The sequence below is a fragment of the Haemaphysalis longicornis genome, unplaced genomic scaffold, assembly GCF_048455015.1.
Source record: "Haemaphysalis longicornis isolate Haplotype H1 unplaced genomic scaffold, Haemaphysalis longicornis Haplotype H1 scaffold_10, whole genome shotgun sequence".
In the NCBI taxonomy this organism is placed as follows: domain Eukaryota; kingdom Metazoa; phylum Arthropoda; class Arachnida; order Ixodida; family Ixodidae; genus Haemaphysalis; species Haemaphysalis longicornis.
This window is the reverse complement of record NW_027526204.1, coordinates 140,843,711-140,864,817: the sequence shown is the minus strand read 5'-3', so window position 1 is coordinate 140,864,817 and position 21,107 is coordinate 140,843,711. Positions and strand designations below refer to the sequence as shown.

The following is a 21,107-nucleotide window of genomic DNA, read 5'->3' as shown; positions in this document are numbered from 1 at the left end:
GAGAGCTAAAAAATAAATCAGTGTCAATATTTTTGTTAATTTTATTACATAACAAGACTAAGTTATATTAATTGTATAGTAAATTGAAAACTTTTAAGAAATAGATTACCTGCGCATGACACACACGAACGACAGCGTCAGCGTCTTTGGTATCAACGTTCAAGATGGTAGCCCACGTAAAAAAGTTCCTTAATTTCCTGAATGTTGCGCCAGAAACTGTTAACCTGCAGTTCAAAAAAGAGGTAAGCTGTGTTCGCTTTGAATGAACCGCCCACAGTGCGTCCCGTGGTATCATCTTATCTGAACTGCTGATTTGACTTGCCAAAGTGAGCACACATGTGTTAGCGTGCTCGCCGGCAGTGCATCGCTTCCTACACCCATCACTGAGCGGTGTGCATAGCTGTCCCGTCGAAAATTGTGTTTCGATGCTTCGATGTTCAAAACTTCCCGGGAATTCTTCGCACACGCGTAGAATAAATTGAAAAAAGTTCAGGAGGCACTGCGTTGCCACAGTCTATTGCTACTTTTGTTGTGGTAGTGTCGCCTCCATATTGTTTATCACCAACACGTCGTTCTCGGCGCTGGTTAGGTAAAGGTGCCGTCAGAAGTAATAGGAACACGTGAGCTGTGACCGAACCGCATAGGACCGCCGTGTAGCTGCATCGTCGGTAAACAAAAGGAGCTGAACGCGCATGCGCGCCTGCCGACGGTGATAATCCATTATGCCTCTCAGTCCACTTCTTTTTAACCTGGCATCGAGCACTGCCCGCAGCATACTCATCTCTGCGATGGCATTTGTAGCAGACACTTCAAAATATTTGAAAAGAAAAAAAATGGTTGCGGCTTAGCTCAGCTAACCTTGGAACTGCAAAGCAAAAGCTTGGCATAGTCTGGTTGAGTCTTGGTTTCGCTTGGTTGTAGCTGTAACCGTTGATGTAGCTGTATTGCCGACCACAGCTCGAGATCGTTAGGTCCCGTGCAACGCTCACAGCAGGCCCGGCCTTGCTTTCATTCTCGGCGAACGTGGCTGTTTCACGGCGAACGCAGCTCGTAATGAGTCGCATATCCCGAAATGACCAAGTAACGCATGCGTGGAAGGCGGTGGTTTTGGTCGGCTTCCGATCAGCTGAGCGGCCGCTCCCGTAGCGGCCGCCGTTGCTAAGTCGCAAAACGACTTAAAACGGGGCCTTGTGCGCAGCGCCGTCAGCGGTCCCGGCGAATAACGCGATGCGCTGCGAGGGGTGTGTCTCCGGTCAAAAGGTCACCTAGCGCATCTTCCACGAAATCGCTGGACGAAAGTGCTAAAGCTTTGCTTTAAACATTGTCACTGAAGATGCCTGCGATAGCGCCGCTTCTACAGCAGCTCGCATGCGCTGTAAGTGTGCGAGAGACGCTGCCAGATGTCTCTCTGCTATCAGCGCCATCGCTGGAACCAGAATGCTGCGAAAAATGCTCGAAGCCAGGTTAAAAGAAGTAGATTAGATGTATAAATGGATTATCACCGGCAAAAGGTGCTCTTGCGCGTTCAACTCCTTTTGTTTAGCGACGATGCAGCTACACAGCTCTCCTATGTGGATCATATACACTGCTGCCGTGTTCCAATTACTTCTGACGGCACCTGTGCATATTACTGCGTGGTCAAGCGTATTACGTCCACAGCCGATTCCATCAAGCTGCTGTCAAAAAATTAGTAGTAGTGGAACCTTTCATTGGAGAGGGAAGACCACTGGTCACAACGAGGAAAGAGGGAAAAGTGCGGGATCCAGATGCAAAGGGGAAAATATTTCTAATAATTTGAATTCTCTACTATGTTTGTAAAGTGAAGACATTAATTATGTTGCCAAGCTGGCTTACCACCACATCGGCATAAATTTCTGCCAAGTTCAAAATCTCTCGCCTTTCACGTTCTTCGCCGCCCACTCATCTGATTTTCTTGCTCCAGGCTGGTGTGCTTGTCCCTTGTATGTGGCTTTCTAATAAGTAAAATGCTGTTATTGTGAACTCGGTAATTTAAGTTCCGGCGGCCGTCCGGAGGGGCAACCACTTTTGGGCTTCCTTATATTACTGCTGGAGGTGACATAGAGGCATGCCGAGGCATGCCGCTTGCGTTGTCATGGTCCACTGAACTCCTCACTCAGCCCTTGTTTCACTTCAAGAGTCGCAGAATAGTTAACGGGTGGATTGAGATATTTGTGTGCAGTAGTGTAGCCGGAACCCAGTTGATTTGATTGATTGTGGGGTTTAGCACGCTGGAACTACACCTGAGCTATGAAGCGCGCCGTAGTGGAGGGCTCTGAATTAATTTCCGCCACCTAGGGGGATCTTTAACGTGCGCCGAAATCTCGTGCACATGGGCGTTTTTACTTTTCGCCTGCATCAGAAAAGCGGCCGCTGCAGCTGGGAATCGAACATGTGTCCTTGCGCTCAGCAGCCCAATGCCTTTGCCACTGAGTCAACGCGGCAAGTTGGAATGCAGTTGCTCGCCTCCTGTTTTGAAGTGTCAGGATACCACTTATGGGCTACATACATTCCAACAGGGTCTGTGGTCGCAACTGTGCGGCCCTTGCTTGGCCGTGCATAATTCTGCCAGCACACCTTTCCAATGTCTAACATACGTGGGTTATCCTGACAAGCACTGAGGCAATCACTGTTGAATCCCTCACCTATCCTTGTTTAAGGTTTGAGTTAAGGAGTGGTTTTAAACTCTTGCCACTAGAAATTCTATTTGCCACTGAAGTAAGCTGGCTGGTGGAAAAGTGTAGAAGAAAAACCAAATTTCTGTCAGTTTAGTGGTCATTAGAAGTGCCCTCGTAGTGTGAGTGTTATCTGCTTGCATCAGTCTTGGTGCTTTCTGACGGGGGAAATAAATATTAAAGGAGCCATGAAGAGAAAACACAAGTTTGGTTCATTCAAAAGATTTCCTCGTTAGAATCATACTGACATCACTTCTAATGTAAACTTCACTCAAATAATCTATATAATTAGGAAAAAAGGGAATGGCCATGCGACCCACTAGCTCATTTCCCGCAACAGAACCTATGATGTCATACCAGACAGCTACAAAAGCAACCGCAAATTAGGCAGAGCTTAAAAGCTTGCCAAACGAGCTATTTGCACTTAAATTTAGGGCTCATTCTTTTTAAAGCCCTTATAATGGTGGGAAAACCAGTGGAAGTTACGAAAGCACTCGTAAACATAGAAGTACCGATGCTTACTGCTGTTGCTACTGCGCGCACCATGCTTGGTTTAGCTGCGCAGGACTGCGGGGCTTTGGGGTTGTTTCGGACGACACTGGCCGATTGACGCAAGCGACGATGTCTTACGTGGCCATATTTGTTGAGCGAGCACCATGTTTCACAAAATCCATGAACAAAACAAGCCAGGTACAAATACATTCACAAGCAAACCAAAGGCAGAAAACAACTTGCTGCGGTGTGGTGGCGCCATCTAGGTTAACTAACGGTAAACAAGGCCCTGTGATGTCATGGCAGACCACGAAAACGCACGATTTAGCGGGAAAATCAAGATTTCAACTTAAACTAATTAATTTCTCAGTGAATAAAGCATCGTTTGCATTCGGACAAGCGCTGGGGGCACTAAAAACACTGAATCTTTTGAATAACACCAACTTGTGTTTTGTCTTCATGGCTCCTTTAAGCTGATTTGCTGACAACTGATTCCCCACTGCTAAATTTCTTGTGAAAAGCAGCTCGTTTCACAGGGGTAACACAATTTTCTTGTCTGTTGTTATAAATGCTAATTCACTGGAACTATGGAAAGGTTGAACATTTCCAAAGAATTTTAAAGGCTGACAAGTGTGTAGATGAACATGGTTGTTTGAAGGCACTTTCAGGCACATAAAAAAAAAAAAGTCCTTCAGTGGACCTAGCAACAAATTTTCAATGCACGGCATTGTGCTCTACTTAGACGTGTCTTAGTCCTCTGTGCTAGCTGCAGGTTTTCACTATGAAAGAGGAGGCTAGCACCTTTGAAAAAGTTGCAAGTACCTTGTCCCTAATTTCAAAAGTTTCCACATACTGCTGATGAATTGGCTCTGTTTCTTGTGCTGACAAGTGCAAGGTGCAAAAAAAAGCAATAATTTGTGATAGTTGTCTGCTTGTGGTGTTAGTGCACGCTACCATTAGGAGGAGGCTGCATCAGATGCAGTCCACAGAGTGCATGCCCCAACACGCACAACATTTTTTCTTTTTTCGTCGCAGGTGCCAAGTGCCAGGACCGTCTCTGGGCTGCAGCTGACAGGCTGTGCATCTATTGGGCGCCACATAGCTGAGCACTCCGAGAGGGGACGGAGCCTCCTGGGTGAGGGTTGCTTACGTCTTGGGATCGCTACTTGCCTATGCATGACATGCTGGTGCGGTACCTGCACTTGTGTACCGTCTACTGCATACATTTGTTAGAAGCTGCGTGAAAAACAACTCAAGCCCCACACCACGACATCTTTCTTTACCAGCCAAAAACCGCTTCTGCTAGCTGGGTTGGTTTGCTGCTGAGAATTAACAAACTGCTTGTTGAGAGCACCGCTTCTTTGCCATAAAAGATAGTGAGATGTATATGCACTCATCACCCCCAATATTGTCATCCAAATGGCGTTGATTTTTTTTAACGTTTATAGTAATTGCCAACGTCAATTCAGAGCTGTTATTCTTCCTCGCAATCTCAGTCTTTCCGAGAACTTTGTCCGACGTAAAAAGGTGCCGTAGTAGTCGGCAATGGTGACGTGCGTGATGGCAGAGGAAGGGAGGGGAGGAAAAAACAAGCACGCGTTGCGCCAGTGACAGGGCATAGCATGCTGTTCCAGAAATTCAAGTGGTTCCGATTCACACTGCAAAGCTGGTTGGACTGCATTAGCATTACACATGCTTGCTTTGTAACAGTGAAAATGCTGCAAGTGTTATGTTGGCAACACTGTGCGAGTTTTGGGACTCGTGCAGAAATAAAATGGCGGTAAAAGTGGTGGCAAGTACAGTGCTGTGGGTGTGTTGCAGCACTGTGCGAGCATAAGGACTTTCACGAAACGAAAGATTCCGACCGTAGGTGTTGGTCATTACACATCTGCGAGTATACTACATCTCTTCGTTACGCTGGTTGGTGGTGTGTTTTCATGCTATTCCATATTTCAGATTCTTCATTTTTACCCATTTCAAGGTTACTACAGTCGAACCTCATTAAAGTAAACACTGATATAGTGAATTATCAGCTATAACAAACTGAATACAAACTTAGTTGGTCTCGCTTCGTTTCAGTGACACTTGTTCTTTTTATAACGAAATCGAACAAAATAGAAACCGCGAGGGACGCGCTCGATATCGGCCATAACGAAGAAGTATGTGGTATGTGTGAGGCTCAAAACTCGAAAGCTAGCATAAAAAAGTACAAGGTAGCATAAAGTACAAGCAATCAACAATGTTTTGATTGCTTGTAAAACTACAGAAGTAGAAAAGGCCCTTTGTGCATGGACACTAGAAAACTTCATCTTGCAGTACCGTAAAAAGCCACCGCACGAAGCTCACATCCTTCTTAAAAAAAAATAAGAATGCAGGCCTGTTTTGTCAAACAGACCTTGTTCTGTTGTCTTTTCGTGTTGTGATTCCCCGGTCCCTTTAGTTTGAAATGCCAAAAAAAGACAGATAAGGATTACTTCGTTCATATTGGTCTCCAAGACTAGAATAATGCGTTTTAGTATCTAGGATCTTTGCGCAAGCCAGATTGTCGACTTCTTAAGCCAATTTTTACCTCTACTGTTACAACGAATATTCGATATAACGAACTCATTCACCGCCCCGATACTAGTTCATTATAACGAGGCTCGACTGTATTGTCTTTTTGTTTGTCCACAAAACATGGGCGAGTTTCATGGCGTAAATGGGCTACCAAGTGTGAAGTTTAGCCCTGTGGCTTGCCAGTTGGCTGTCATGGCACAGAGGATGGCGCAAGAGCAATGGCACCATTGCATGAACCTTTAGAAATCCAAGGATGCACCAGAAAGAACTCCAGACATGGCCAAGACTTTCTAGACTCTAATCTGGTGTTGTAATACTAATTTAATTAGACAATGCTTACAGGCGACTTGTTGAACACTTGAGTTAACACGCATGTTCATTTGGGCTGCTGTTTTTGTCCAAGACGGTTGTTGATATTTGTTCTTTTTGTTCAAACCTAGCTCATACCAGAGTTTTTCAATGCTTTTCTGGTCATGAAACTTCGCTGTCGCGCTATGGGAGAGCTTTGTACGCTGCCGCGCCGCGGCGCTGGTGTTGATCGGAGGGCAGCCGGGGGCGTGGTCAGAGCGCGTTTGGCAGGGAGCGGACCATGGAGTAAGATAAAACAGACGCTCGCTGCCTTATCAGCAGTGCGCTCTCGCTTTACTTGTCGTGGGCCGCTAAAATGGACTTGTCATTTTGTGAGTGGCGAAAAAATTTGGTGTGAATGGGCATGCTGCTACTGCGTTCCTGCCTGCCGGTCTGGCTACAGAGCAGCGGCGGCCACCCGATGCCCTCCGATCTGCGGTGGCGCCACCCGCGGTAGCCTTTGTCCCCGTACGAAACTTGGCCGGGAGTTTCATGACCAGAGAAGCATTGAAGGACTCTGCTCATATTATCGTATTGGTCGTAATGCATTGATGCGTGTGTGTGGGTCTTCAGTGGCTTGATCTGCATGTTGCTTTTTCATGTTCTTTCTCTTCCACTGATCTTGTGCCATTGCATGCAACGCAGGAAAGGACGCCAAAGAACGTGCCCTCATCCAGCAGTGGCTCGACTATGCCGTTGTCCACTTTACAGGCTCTGCTGCACTGCCGTCGGACAGTGCGGCCGAAATCCTGCAGGTAATGCTTCGATTCGGGCTGGGAATTTTGTGGCAATAGCCGTGATGACGTTTTGTGGCACCTGAAAATGGGCCTTGTGCAGCACACTTTTAAGCATGCCGCCAACCTTAAACGGGCTATGAAATTTGCTTCATTTTGGTTCATTCAAAAGATTGCCTCGTTAGAATAACACTGGCCCCGCTTTTAGCACAAAATTCACTGAAATAAGCTTTATAATGAGGAAAAAAGATAATGGGCATGCGACTTGTCAACGCATAAATGTGCCGCCGAGGGGGTTGCTGGAGCAGTGAAACGTTAAAACAGTGCAGTAGGACGAGACAAAGAAGAGGACACACAGGACCAGCGCTAGTCCTGTGTGTCCTCTTCTTTGTCTCAGTTCTACCGCACTGTTTTAAAATGTTTCACTGGGCCATGCGACACACTAGCTCATATCCCACGCTAGCACTTATAACATATATGCAGTTTGCTGAGGCTGGCAAAAGTAAACGCAAGTAGGCAGGTCTGATAGGCTTGCAGAACAAGCTATTTGTGCCTAAATTTAGTGCACATTGTTCTTATAGCAGTAAGAATGGGGGGTAAACAATGGAAGTTACACACACACATGTAAATATAGAATCACTAGTGCATACTGCATGCACTGTGCTTGTTATAACTGTGCAGCAGTCCGGCGCTTTTAGGTTATTTAACACGACACTGGCCGATTGGCATTTTTATTTTTATTTATTTATTCATACTGTGAGCCTTGGTCAGGCCCTTACAGGGGTAGGCATAAAAGAGAAACACAAGAGTAGCTTACAAGATCGTCAGAGCGTATACATAAACAAAACACTGATGAACAACTGAACGCAAAAAAAGCAAATGCAAAAAAGGAAACACCCAACGCAGAGTTTATACACAACTAACATGAAGCCAGCATACATTGCAGGCACAAAATTAAACAAAAACGATACATGGTGCATGTTTATACATTGCTGCGTAACCAAAGTTCCTTGACTGTTTCAGCAAAACCGTCGACACAATTCATACTTACAACCTCACGCGGTAACCCATTCCACATTTTGATAGCCCTCGGAAAGAAAGAATGTTTAAATGTGTCACAATGGGAAATGAATGGCCTCACACATTTACTGTGGTTTGTATGACTGGACCAGAGCATCGACCATCTGCTCCGGGGGGGGGTGAGTAGGAGTTGGCGTACTCTCCCCCCTGTCCGCACCCGCCTCCATGTGGTGTCCCACGGGCAATGTTGGGCTTACGAGCCCGGCGGCTAAAGGGGTGCGGACTGTGTGGTGGAAAAAAGGGTTTTAAAATGTTAGGCGCGCCGGGCCAACCCAGCCCGGCGTCCAACCACCACACTCGGGGTGCGGGGATTACCGGACTTGACCACGGACTTGGCTACCCACCTAGCGGCTCATGCACAAACTGCGTCGGGCTGGACCTCTACCCCATCCGGGACCCCGGTCGCCCCGGCATGAGCGACATTGCCTTGCGCGACCCTATTTGTCGAGCATACCCAATGTTTTAACTGCTAAGCTGTTTAGCAAATCTTTTGAGCCTAGTGTCCTCAGTTAAAAATGCCGAGAAAATGCTGAGTGCACATGAGCACATGCCTCGTAGCGATCACCCGGCAGTTAAAAAACAACAAGAAAATGTCGAGCGCTCGTGTGTGCGAGCCCTGCGACAACCGCCCAGCGTCTCAGACGCACTTTGTCAAGCCAGGCATACCCAACTGGGGAGATAGGCCCAAATACAAACACAAAAAAACTCCAACGTTCGGCGTGATAGTGGCAACACTTGCTTGGAGCGAGAAAGACACGTCATGGCGTACGCCCCTCCAAGGTGATGTCCAGTGATAAAAAAAAAAAAATGAGGGAAGCTCATGCTTATAGCAACAGAGATGGAGTAAAGGTCAGTGCGACCGTGAAGAAGAAGCAAATCGGCTGCAATCGTAGACTTAAACCGTCATGATGGTCGTGAAGTTTGCACACGGCTTCACTACCTTCAAGTCTTACGCGTTAGTGTGAGCTGCCTTCATTTGTTTACGAAAAGATCACTATAAACCGTAACAAAAATATGCCGGGTGCAAAGCGGTCAAAAACAAATCAAATGGGGACAATGGGCCTTAGCGGCATTGTGGCACCCTCTAGAGGACGAACGGTAAACGAGGCAACAAAAGTAGTTTCATCGTCTGGTGCAGCCCTTGCAAACATTTTTAAATACATTTGTTTCAAATACCTGCCCTGGATACATCATTGCTGACCTCATGAAACACATGATTTAGCGGGATAATTGAACTTATGGCTTAAATTTTGTAATTTCTCAGGAAATAAAGCATCGTTCGCAGCCGGAAGCGTGCTGGGGGAACTATAAAATACCCAATCTTTCGAATAAACAAACGTGTATTTTGTCTTCATGGCCCCTTTAATACGAAAGTTTTAAAGGGACACTAAAGGGTAAAAACAAGTTGGCCTGTATCAATAGGTTACAGTGCCAAGAATATAAATATACATACGCCATTCTTCAGACTAGCAGTTTATTAACTCTTTCGTTACCGTGGGAAAATTGACCGATTTTTAGGGGTCCAAGAAAACGTTTTGTTCTGCTAAAAAAATTGGTTAGGCACTGAATACAGGAGCACAAAATGCAGATTATTTAATAGCCTTTCGAATAACACCAGTTTTTTAAATGTTTTCATATATCATAGTTGCGGAAAAAAAATATCAAAATCAGATTTTTGTCATAATGTCGAAAAAAAAATGATAAAAAAGGAGTTGTGTATAACAAACCACCGGTAATAGAAAAAAATTATAAGATACATTTTGTAGGGAAACATTTCAAAAACACGCCCTAGAAAAAATGTCGACGTGCGCGGAACAGTTTTTCAGATATAAAAAAAAATGTTAGCACGCGCGGTGCTAGTGTCATGCAGTGAGGCCCAACCTGCAATTCAAAATATGCAATTTCGGGTGGTTCCATGGGAGAAATCTGGCGGTTTCACATTATCAAAGGCACCAATTTGCCCCCACATAACATAAAAACATCTTGTCAACGACTGACTTTGCATTTACAGTCAGCAAAATATTTTGGGCAAGCATGTGATGCGGAAAAATATGCATGAAGTTTAAAACGGAACTCCGTGGTTGATGCTTGTTGACGTTCACAGTCAGTTATCTCTCAAAACATGAAGTTGAGCTTTATTATCATCTTCTGACTCACAATTGTAGCCTTGCTTGCAGGAATGAGGTGTGATGCGCTAGATTCGTGCCCTGCAAACTTTGGCTGAGTAGCTGTTGCGTGATAAAAAAGGCCAGCACAACGAGCCTCCTCCATTGCAGCGCCACCTAACAATTTTGAAATGAAACAGTACAAAAGCTTATCGGAGACTCCGTCCAGATAGACAGTTCAACTAAGCAGCAACACTAGACCCCAGGAAATGCCCTTGTATGGAAACGAAACTGGAAGGCAAACAGCTGGCAGTGTGTAAGGCCGGTTTGAAGTGCTGTCCTCGTCAGAACAAATATCTGGCGACTGGGTATGATCTTTCGACTTGCATCTGAAGTTCTTATCGCAAAAATCGGATTAAGGTTCAGTGAAATCACGAGCGGCATGCTTTGTTCAAGGACCAGTCGTGGACGCTCAAGGTGCCATGTCGGTAGCCTTGAAGTTGGGTAACTGCGTAGTAGCGCTAAATATAAATTTCGCGATGCAGAAACGAAACTGAAACTGTTGTAAACTGTTTGCGAATGGTCCTGGAGTAAGTATACTTAGAACTACCACACAACATAGAACAACGTGCACAAAGGCAATAAAACTGCCTGAAATCATAAAGTAGCTTTGCAAACAGGCACTGCTTGACATTTTCAGCCGATTTCTGGGATTATTACTGTCGGAGTGCAAACCTGACGATTGAAAATCATTTGCTGGTTCATCATTCATGCCCTGATAACAAAAAACAAACGCTGATGCAGAATAATTACGAGTGGCACACATTCTTCTTTGGTAGCAGTGACGCGCGATGACCATGCCCCTTTTCCACAACCAGGTGATTCAAACACGTGTAAAAAATCATGTTTTTGTTGAAAAAATGAAAACAACTGATTTTGAAAGGCCATTTTACATGTTCTAGCAATGCCTGGAACGCTATGAAAAGGCGCTCCCAAAGTATCGTTCAAATTGAACGATTTTGAATAGGCGCGGTAACGAAAGAGTTAAGGCAGAAAATGCCAGAAACGTGAAAACGGGTGTCAACGCCTCGTACGCTTTTGGGTACTATGGTTTGTGGTGTCACAAAAGTTGCGAATGGTGAGAGCTCATTGGCGAAGCATCTCCAATTGTTTTCCTGACATAAACAGTTCTTAGGTGGTTGAGCACATGAATAAATGTAAATGAAAACTTTAAGTGAGCTCATCTTATTTAAAAACCACAGACTGCAGCTTTTGTACGTTGCGAGACAGGCTTCTTCCCTAAAGCTTCAGAGTCGGCCATCATGTTTTTTGCTTCGTCTTGTAAAAAACGGGCTCTGCATTGGTGCGCAACTGGCGAAGTCAATAATCTGCGATGGTGAACGACCGATCTTCTGCAAGCAATGACCTCGGCAGAAAGCGGCAAAAGGAACCAGATGTTTAAGCTATTCGCCTTAGCTTCTAATCTTCCGTTGTTTGCATGCGGATGTTGAAATCGGTAAAGTGTGCGCGCATCCAGTTCGAACCTTATTGCCCATGAAAGGTAAAGGGGTATTGTGCTCTTCCTTGCACTTTTCCGTATGCCTCAAACCACTGCTGATAACCCAAAAGCGTCGCATAGCTCTACCCTTGCGCCAGGGAAACCGGCAGGGCGGCTCAGTTGTAATGTTTGCAGGCCGTAATATGTGACCGGTGGTTTGTTCAAGGAGCATACAAAAAGACATATTTAGTGTCAGCTTATTGAGTTCTGCTGCTTTAAGGGAAGAGTGGTCGCAACTGATCAAATTTCACTGGCGCACTGCTTACCACGCCGGGAAGGCGCCAGCGTGGGAGCTTGCTAGAGTGGCGTGGAGAAAGCTGGCATGGCATACCTGTTCCACATATCACCTCCCAGGTGTGTGGCTTTGGGCAGTGGTTGATGTGATGTTGTTGCTGTGGGCATCACCAATATGTCAAAAAGCATTTCTTGTTCCGTCGGGGACAAATCATAAAAAGTCCAAGCCAGTCACCTCGGCCAGAGAAACGTTGTCGGCGCCGGCCATGGCTTGCAGATGTAAACGCTACCGCAGCCAGCGTGAGAGCGCCTAGACCGCACCAGTGCCTTGCTCCTACTTTGTGACGCAATGGCTGAGTCACGAAAAAATGAAAGAGAAATGGGAGAGAGAAACGCAAGGTTTATTTATTTACTTATTTCTCGGAAAATATGCATCGTTGCTTGTCGAACAAAAGCTGAGAGAACTACGAAACGCATAATCCTTGAGTTGAAACAAAATTTTATTCAGCCTTTAGTGTACCTTTAAGTGTCCTATTCTGCGAAAAACCGAATGGCACCACTGTAAAGAGCAAATAAAAAAATACATCTGGGACCTGATGTTGTTTGAACGCGGGTCTCCACAGTAGAGTGTGATGGAGAACCGCTACGCTATCTCAGCACTGTGGCAGCAATAGAACAAAGGTTGTTGCTGTTGTTCCGTTCTTTGGCACATACCTACTTTGGGGATTGACCAGGAATGTGCCGGCTTTGCGAAGTTAAAAAATAATCGTAAAGTTTCGTGCGGCTAAGCGATACCAAGGCTATGATACGGGCCGCAGTGTAGTTTAAGCCTGCCGATTGGGCGACCACTTAGAGATCTTCAACGTGCGCTGGAAGACTATGAATTGGAAACGTAAAAGTTGTAGAATAGTGTGTGCCGCATGACACCTTCACGTGATGGCACGTGATTGAAACAGGTGCTCACCAGCCGCGCAGAACCCCGGGGCTAGGAAAGCTGTGGCGTGTGCCAAGCTGCTTGCTGAAGGGATTCACATTGTAAGACAAAGAAACTAAAGCAAAGAAAGAGACACATACACAGTGTAGCAAAAAAGAAGGTGGTTGAAGTAATTTGCGCCAGGAGTCAAACAAACGATAGCAAAGAAACAGACACAAATATTAGCAATAAAAAGTTCTTAAAAAGTATCGGCAGGCTCTCGCCTTCAGAGGACGTAAGTGCCCCAAGGAATTTTTTGCTCTCCTGTAATGTTTCCATGCCAACTCGCTGTGTTGAAATGGAAAGGTGGCACACTGCTGCGTGCTGCTCTTAGGCCTGGCTTGTGGCACAGGCCCGACAGTATAAAGACTTTACGTAGCACGTAGAGAGAGAGAGCTCACAAAGTTGCCTAGCTTTGTACAACCCTAATGTGAGCGTGACCTGAATTAGCATCTGCTATTATGTTGTTTTTCTTCATGGTTTTTCTTTTTTCTGTTGTGCTGTGTGAACAAATGAAGGGAATTTCTTGTTTTCAATTCCCCCGTCATCTGAGACACTGACGTTTACGAGCTGTTTCTCCTTGAATGTTTCAGGAGCTGAACGATTACCTCGCAGACCGGTGTTTCTTCGTAGGCATCACTCTGACACTGGCTGATGTTTTCCTGTATTACAGCCTCCAACCCACCATGGTAAGTGTAAACACTTTGGGAGCTTGTTTTGTCAACCGCTGTGACCTGTTGTTTACAGCTTTGAAAGTGAGCTGTGGCTGCCCAACACCAGCCCAACAACACCACCAACAACACCACCCCTCAAGATAAATATACAAAGCACAAAGAAATGTTACCATACTATAATGTGGAATATAGGTCGACCCCCTTACCTTGAAACTGAAAAATGTGAAGGAAAAAATGAGATACGCGGCATCATTTTATTGAGGCTATAAGCACTCGTTTCATCTCAGATTACTCGTTAGAGCTGTCTGAAACCTTATTGGACGACTGCTTCTGGCTGGCCGTCTCGCACACGGCGAGTTGACCGCAGTGCAGTCCAGGGAGTCGCTTATGCAGCACTTTTTAAACACTTGCAAGACCAAGTCATCAGGAAGCGAGTGCCAAGCATAGGGCACCCATGGGTATGTTTGCGAAACCCGGTCTGTGCAGGTGGCTATACTCGGTTTACAACTTAAGAACGGCAACGGAAGTTGCCGCTGTGCCTCATCACCGCAGCCGGATGTTACTCCACACACCGCAAGTACGTAGTGCGTTACTGGGAATGTTTTGAACATGGCACGAGACGTTTCCGTAATTTTCTGTACTTAATATGCTTTTAAAGTACTGCAGCGACGCAGACAAATTATGCGAGGAAAGGCAGACGATATCACGCATTCATAGCATCTGCGTTCAAAATGCGCGCGCCCTTTGACATCCGGGTCCGTCGCTTAGGCAGAGTGATACCGTATATGAGCTATTGCCGTTCTTAACTTGTTCTCGAGTATAGCAGGCATCCTGGGGTTGTCACGCGCCATCCTATCGTAGATACGTCGCAGGACGCTCACGGACAAAAATCACCACCTTGTTCATTTCCAAATGCACAGCAGGGCGCCTAAAAACAAGGTCTTTCGAGCAGTGCATGTTGAGAGCTGCCCCTTCAGCTTGCGCCAGTAGCGTACACTTTTTTTCGGTGGTACCAATCTGGCACTTGGTGGACTTTCTTTTAAGTGATGCAGGGAACTGGTGCTGAGTGGCTGAACTTATCCTGAGCAAGGAGAAAATAGCATGCACGCGTTCACTGCCAGCGAGATAAACTACAAAAAAGATGGTGGCTCGTCCGACTGATGGCAGAGGCGATGGTGCCTTTGGGGTTTAAATGGGCTTGATGGGCTGCGCGGTTGGCGGATGTCAACTAAAATTATGCCAGTGACTGGTATATATATAGAGGGGCGAATTTTTGGCTGTTTTCTGGTAAAAAACGTTGACCTATATTTTTACATATACAGTATATATATTGCTAAGAAAATTCGTTGGTGTTTCTAGGTTCCAGGATAGGAACACATATTTCTGTATTCAGAAGTCGGAAAAATTTAGGACTGCAGCTGGCTCTCATTGATCCTGATTGCTTGCACTATCAGTAGTTTGAGTGACAAAGTTATTTGGTCATGTTTCGTAACATTGTTCTTTTTATACAAAATGTTTCATGTTCGGAGGATATTTCTCAATCAAATGAACTTCCAGTGTAGTTACAACGCATTAGGGGATGACATAATTTAGCATGGTGTTACGTTTCCTGCCAGATACAGTTTTATTTGTCTGCTTTAATTTCTACTTGACTGAAGCAGTCATGCTGAATGACACCATGTGCTAACAATAGGACCTGTAGTCATTGTAACCTGTAGTTTGGGAAGAGTGTGGCAGGCTCGGAGACTCAGCAGCACTCGATAATGAAGCGTGAGCACAGACCGCACTAGCCGGACTATTTTTTGCCCAGACGAGGTTATGTTCTCAGAAGAGAAGGGGTAGATGGGACAGGCTGCCCCCCACAGGAAACCTTCCGTAAAGCAGTGGTTCCCAGTTGTGGTGTCACCTTTTGGGGCTCTCTGGGCTAGGAGCTCTGCTGATAGCTCACGGCAGCGCTGAGGGGTCAGCCTTCACTGCTTGGTTTCGCCAGCAGCAGTCAGTGAAGAGAGAGGGACAACAAAACAACCTTTATACAATTGGGCCACTTTGTAAGAGACACACACTGGAGAGCAGTTTCTGTCTTCTATATAAGAAGTTTCTTATAAGCAGGGTACCATGTTTTCACTTACTGATCAACCCCTAGTTCAATGTGGGCGTCGCACGACTGAAATTAAGCACATTAGAAGGCTACAGCATGTCGCAAACGGTCTGTTCATGTTTTGCCACCACAATTTAGGAAGTGGTTCTGGATATGCTTGTGTTATTGCTGTGTATACAATGTGTTTTACAACGGGTTCTTAAAGCTTTCACTTCTTCCACTGTGTGCGGAAAAAGAAGCATCGCAAATGTTGAGTTTGCAAGGCTGATGGATAGGTTCTTCCACTGTGCGTTTCGGCTATTCATCAGGCTTGTGGACTCAGCAGCTGCAATGCTTCTTGATTGGGAGCTTTGCGATCAGGAGAGCCCAACACGCGTCTCCGGTATTCTTGGCTAACGCAGACGCCCACATGCGTGGTCGTGCTTGTACACTTAACAGTAGGCTCTAAGCATTTCTTTACGTTGCATTTCTATTGCAGTGGCTTCTCATCGCCATTTCATACCTGGCTGAACCACTCTTCTTTTGCTGAAGTTCTAATAAATAGCGACTGCAGGGATCTGTTGTCCCCCTTTGTTTCAACAACAAATGCAACTGCAAGTAGTGACTGGCGGCACCACACCTAAAGTTAAAATGTCTGTTCCTAGTGAGCGTGTTGACCAAAGTTCAAGGATAACTTGCCCTTGACAACCAACTGCTATCTTCTATATCCGATGTCTGTTCCAAGTGAGCGTGTTGACCAAAGTTCAAGGATAACTTGCCCTTGACAACCAACTGCTATCTTCTATATCCGATGTCTGTTAGATAAGAGGTCAAACCAATGGGAAAGGTAGGGGGCCAACCATGTGGGTGAATAGTAGTGTCTCTTATACCCAATTGTCTGTCTCATAACGAAGTGCAACTGTACCGCAACTACGAAAAAATCAAACTACTGCCAAATTACGACACATGTGCTCGCTGGCGCTGGCTTTGTCACGAAAGATACAACAAACGAGAGAAACGTACAAATATTCACACTTTTACTCTGCTGGCTGTGAATAACAAGTGGTAATAATTGCATGCTGTGTAACTAACAACGTTCGTTCTCTGCTTAGTTCGTTTCTTCTTTTTTTGTGTGTACTTTTATCTTGCTTGCTCTCTCCTGATGTTTGGATCGCTTCTGTGTTTGCCTTCTTTTTTTTTTTTTTTTAGCAATGCTTTGCCACAATAGCATTTCGGCTGCCTTGAATACTGCTGCTGTGCAAGCAGGAACGACAGTCTGGTGTGAATCTTTTGTGACTGATGAATACAAACTGTGCTCTGAGCTGTGATGGGGACCCTGCAAATAGGGGAAGTGATGTCGACGTACAATGTATAAATCAGTCGACCCACATGGCCAAGGCCTCGTTAAACTGGCTGCACTCATTGCTGATTACAAAGTAGTTCAGCGAGCATGCGCTTCTATGTAGCGTTGGAAGCGTGGATGTTTTATGGCAAAATCAGCTTTGCATCGAACGACGAGAGGGTAGGTAGAGGGGGCTCATGTAATTTGAAGGCATGCAAGGTTGGAGGCTAAACCCAACAGAGTACTTAATGATCCAAAGGTGTGAACTATGTACAGTGTTTCATTCACCTCCAACGAATGCTACTTCTTCCCTCTGCACGAAAGTAATTTCTCATGTTAAAAATTTTTTTATGCTTTTATTATTATTTTTTTTTTTCAGTCTTCACTCAGCTTTAGGGAGAAAGAAAAGTACTGTCACTTGAGTCGTTGGTTTGATCTGGTAAGTTTGATCTGTTCATCTCCTTACAATGCGTGTTCCATTGCGGCATATGTAGTTGTTATGCTAATAATGCATCCTTGGATTTCCATGTGCAGGTGCAACATCAAGACGGACTTCGACAGGATCTCCAATACGTGACGTTCAGCAAAACTCGGCTGTATGTGTAACTGACAGCTCGCTGATATATGTTCTCTTCCTCTCATTCTCTCCACTTTGTCATGTCGATTTTAGTCTTGGGCTGTAGTACATCTGGTGGGCTACGCTCGGCAGAAATCTTGCGTTTTACTTTAAGGAACCAATTGTGACATCTGATATCGGGAACAGTCAGGGTCTGTTTTGATTGTGTGCTCTGCACTGTAGGCTTGTGCGAATAGTGGTTTTTTTGGTTTGCAGTGTGGTTAGCAGTGAATACGAAGTGAATAGATAAAGGCTGCAACAATCGTTAATAGAATTTCATTTGTCAGGCGAAGTGTTTATTTTTTTTTCCGGGAAAAGTAGTGACTGATCCCCATGCTACACCGATGGCTCGGTAACGTCTGCATCTGCCGGTGCTGTTAATCCATCTGCTGAATTCGAGATGGCCCGTCCTGCCACTTCCACAACTTACAGAACTTACGGCCACTCATAGCGCTCTTCACACCATCGGGCCTAGTAAATTCCGAAGATGGGTGACCGTCTGTGATTCAGAGCGTGCGCTTCAGTCGCTCCACTCAGACACCTCAAAAACAGCTGCTGACAGATATGAGAATGTTATATGGCCAGGTTGCCCAAGAGGGTCATGAAGTCTTCTCTTGGTGGCTCCCCAGTCACTGCGGCATTGTTGGCAATAAAAGGGAGGATGCTGCCGTCCGCTTGGAACGTCAAAGAGCGGCAACTGTACACATTCCACCGCTATCTAATACCGTGCTACACTAGCGTCCGAATGTCATTTGAACCAAATGTCATTTGACTCAAATGTGTAGTTGTGCTGCTCCACTGGGTTTTGGAATGCTATTTGGCTCAAATGACATTCTAGCCAAATGAGCACCCAGGGAGACATTTGGGCTCTCAAATGCCATTTCTAGCACTTGTGCACAGCGTTCCAAGTCAGCATTAACGAACACATGACTGGCATACATAAAACAAGCAAAATATTCTTAATTGTGGGACTTTATTTACTTCTCGTTCACTTAGGTCGTGATATCCAGATGTAATAATTCCGTACTCTCAGCACCAGTGCGGGCAAGCGACAAACCAGTGTGGCCAGACAGCACAAAAAACTTCGATTTCGATTCAGAATTAAGCAAAAACTGCGTCAAATCTAACGTTAGTGATAATTTGATGTCATTTTAATTCTAAAGACTGCTGCTAAAATTGATTGCGGCATTGTGTAGAAACAGAACTCTACAGCAGCAGTGCCATGCAGCACGGCGAGCGATTGTTAAAGCTTTCAAATGCCATTGAAATTGTTGTGTAGCACGACGGATTCTGAATGGCATTCGAAGCACCCCATTTGAGTCAAATGACATTTAGATTAAATGACATTTGGATCCTAGTGTAGCCGGGGTATAAGACAAACACCGCTAGGGCCTGCGCGTATCGATGCTCTTGACAAGCGCCTTCCACACTTGCACTTATGGTAAAGTACCAGTTTAAAGCATGTCTCCCACTTTTGCGACTACATGTGCTAACGCCCATGCCTGCACCTGTTTTGCGATGGTTAATTGGCTTGGCTTGGCTGGCTTGAGGATTTGTCTTCAACACTGATGACATCTCGGTGTGGCTGCCGCTGTGATCTTACATCAGAACGTCTGGTGTTTCCAGCGCATGGTGCATTTTGAAAGGTAAAGATGCTTCATGCAGTACGGCCTTTGCCTGCACTGACGTAACAAGGAAAAAGAAACGATAAATTAAGCTTCAGTGACATTATTTGCATTTACTGAATACTTAAGATTTTTCAAATATTGGTTTTCAGTTTTAAGTGAATTTTCAGCTGCCTAACATTTAATTGACTATTAATATTCGTACAAGCCTACTTTGTGAGTTCGGATTTTTTTTTATGCACAAATATACGTAATCAGAGCGTGGTGAATACCTTGACACTTATTTTTGTTAGAGCTATGTCAGCAGGAGATGAGAAAAGTTGGATCCTGGATGAAAGTTACACTGACTGTTTTTTCGGCCACATACAAGTGCTGCTGTTCTCCTTTGTCTTACTGCTGGGATTTTATTGTGTTTTTAACGTGGACTGAACAGCTTCATTCATAAGTTGATTGAGACACCTTCTCCTCAGTGGTATTTTTGTCTTAAGAGGTGGCTGCAAATAACACAAGTTCTTATTGAAAAAAATGCGCAGCACACATGTATTCTTGCGCTGACATCATTCCGTCTAACTTCGTTTATCACCGGAGACATCGGTTAAATACCTGTTCGTTGGCTTGGTTATTCTTGGGCCTCTGATGACGGGCTATTGAAATGTACTTTGGCTTTCAAGGCAGTCTGTGGTAATTTACGTCTTATTATTTTTCTGAGTACGTCTGTACTTTTTCGAAACATATTGTATCTTACCAGCGTTCATGCATGTTTAGGTGAATGTCTGCGTAATTTAACGCACAATTGTCTAGGGTATGCTTGCTTTTTTCACTGCTGTCCGGTTCTACTGTGTTCGCCGTCGCGTCATTGAAAACAATGAGATAGTGTAATGTGTGTCCTTGCCTGTGTAGTATTTATGCACTTATCTGTGAATCCGTTCTGTTGGCCTGTGAGCGATGAAAACTTGTGCCACTTAGATTGCGTGTGGTGTGTACTATTTATTATTTCTTCTGGACGCCTTCAACCCTATCACTTATAACTTGTTTTCTGTATTTAGTTCTACGTCCAAGTGCACAGTGATATACCTGGGCGTGATATTTGTTACGTGGGGCTCCTTTTTAACTGTTGATTGAGTCTTTGTTGTGGTGTAGCGGGAATATTTCGGCTTTAATGAAATTTGGGGGCTTCGCACACATACGAGACAAGAAATTTGTCACTCACTGTCGCTGTCGTAGGGCTTGTTTCACCTCTGCGGCTCTTGTTTTTATTGTTTGACATTTCGTGAACTACTAAGCTAAAATGTAAAGTTTTTTACTTGTGTCTAATTGAACATCACGTCTCCTTTTTGGAAAGCAACATGGCAACCTCTTCTTTCTTTTGTTACTGAAGAACAAGAAGAGCAGTATGTTGAGTGCTATTGCTTGCAAGCAGTTTGTATTTTTTTTTAATTTCTTGGTTGCTGACGATTTGCAAAAGATACATTTGCACTGTGCATGGGCATTGGTGATGCAGTAAAGCCTAACCTAAGAGAACATCTCTGTGTTCAGTTCTGCGAACTCCACAATCTCCTTGAACACCATAGCTCCTTAACAGTTGTGGAAAAGATTCCTAAGGTGGGAAGGAGAAGTTGGAGGAGAAGCTACTGAACCTCGTACGTGCCCCATTTCTCATCTGGCAACACTCGCAAAGTACACTATCTAGATACACATACATCAAGAAAAGCGACAATGAATCATTAACCAAAACGCCAACCATTAGTCCTTTCCAAGAAGTGAAGTGTCATGCTGCCCTTTGCTAGCAAGAGCAGCAAAGTTACTGCTATCTCTTTCCTTGTGAAGACTACGGCAATTGCTTCTGCCACTATGAAGGACAGGGGTCTTTCATGCCTCTGTTCACTGGCATGAAGGGTGCAGTTAGGAGCAGGTTTGTGAATGCTCCCCACCAGAGGTTTGATGAGGGAGGTGATGTGTCCACAGCTGGGATCATGCTCCCCACTGGCACAACGGGTGAT

General features: G+C 45.0%; 1 protein-coding gene across 2 annotated transcripts; it reads left to right on the top strand.

Annotated features, from left to right (window-relative positions):
• Positions 1-88: 88 nt before the first annotated feature.
• Aimp3 (aaRS-interacting multifunctional protein 3) lies at positions 89-20,628 on the top strand. Of its 2 annotated transcripts, XM_077691048.1 has the most exons (6): positions 89-242; positions 4,221-4,320; positions 6,735-6,844; positions 13,367-13,462; positions 17,246-17,305; positions 17,401-20,628. In XM_077691048.1, exons 1-6 carry the CDS (start codon positions 165-167, stop codon positions 17,470-17,472), a joined length of 516 nt encoding a protein of 171 aa, XP_077547174.1. In that variant the 5' UTR covers positions 89-164; the 3' UTR covers positions 17,473-20,628. The 2 variants fall into 2 exon arrangements, with proteins under 2 accessions (XP_077547174.1, XP_077547175.1); XM_077691049.1 differs by lacking the exons at positions 17,246-17,305; positions 17,401-20,628 and adding an exon at positions 16,024-17,223.
• The last annotated feature ends 479 nt before the right edge of the window (positions 20,629-21,107 follow it).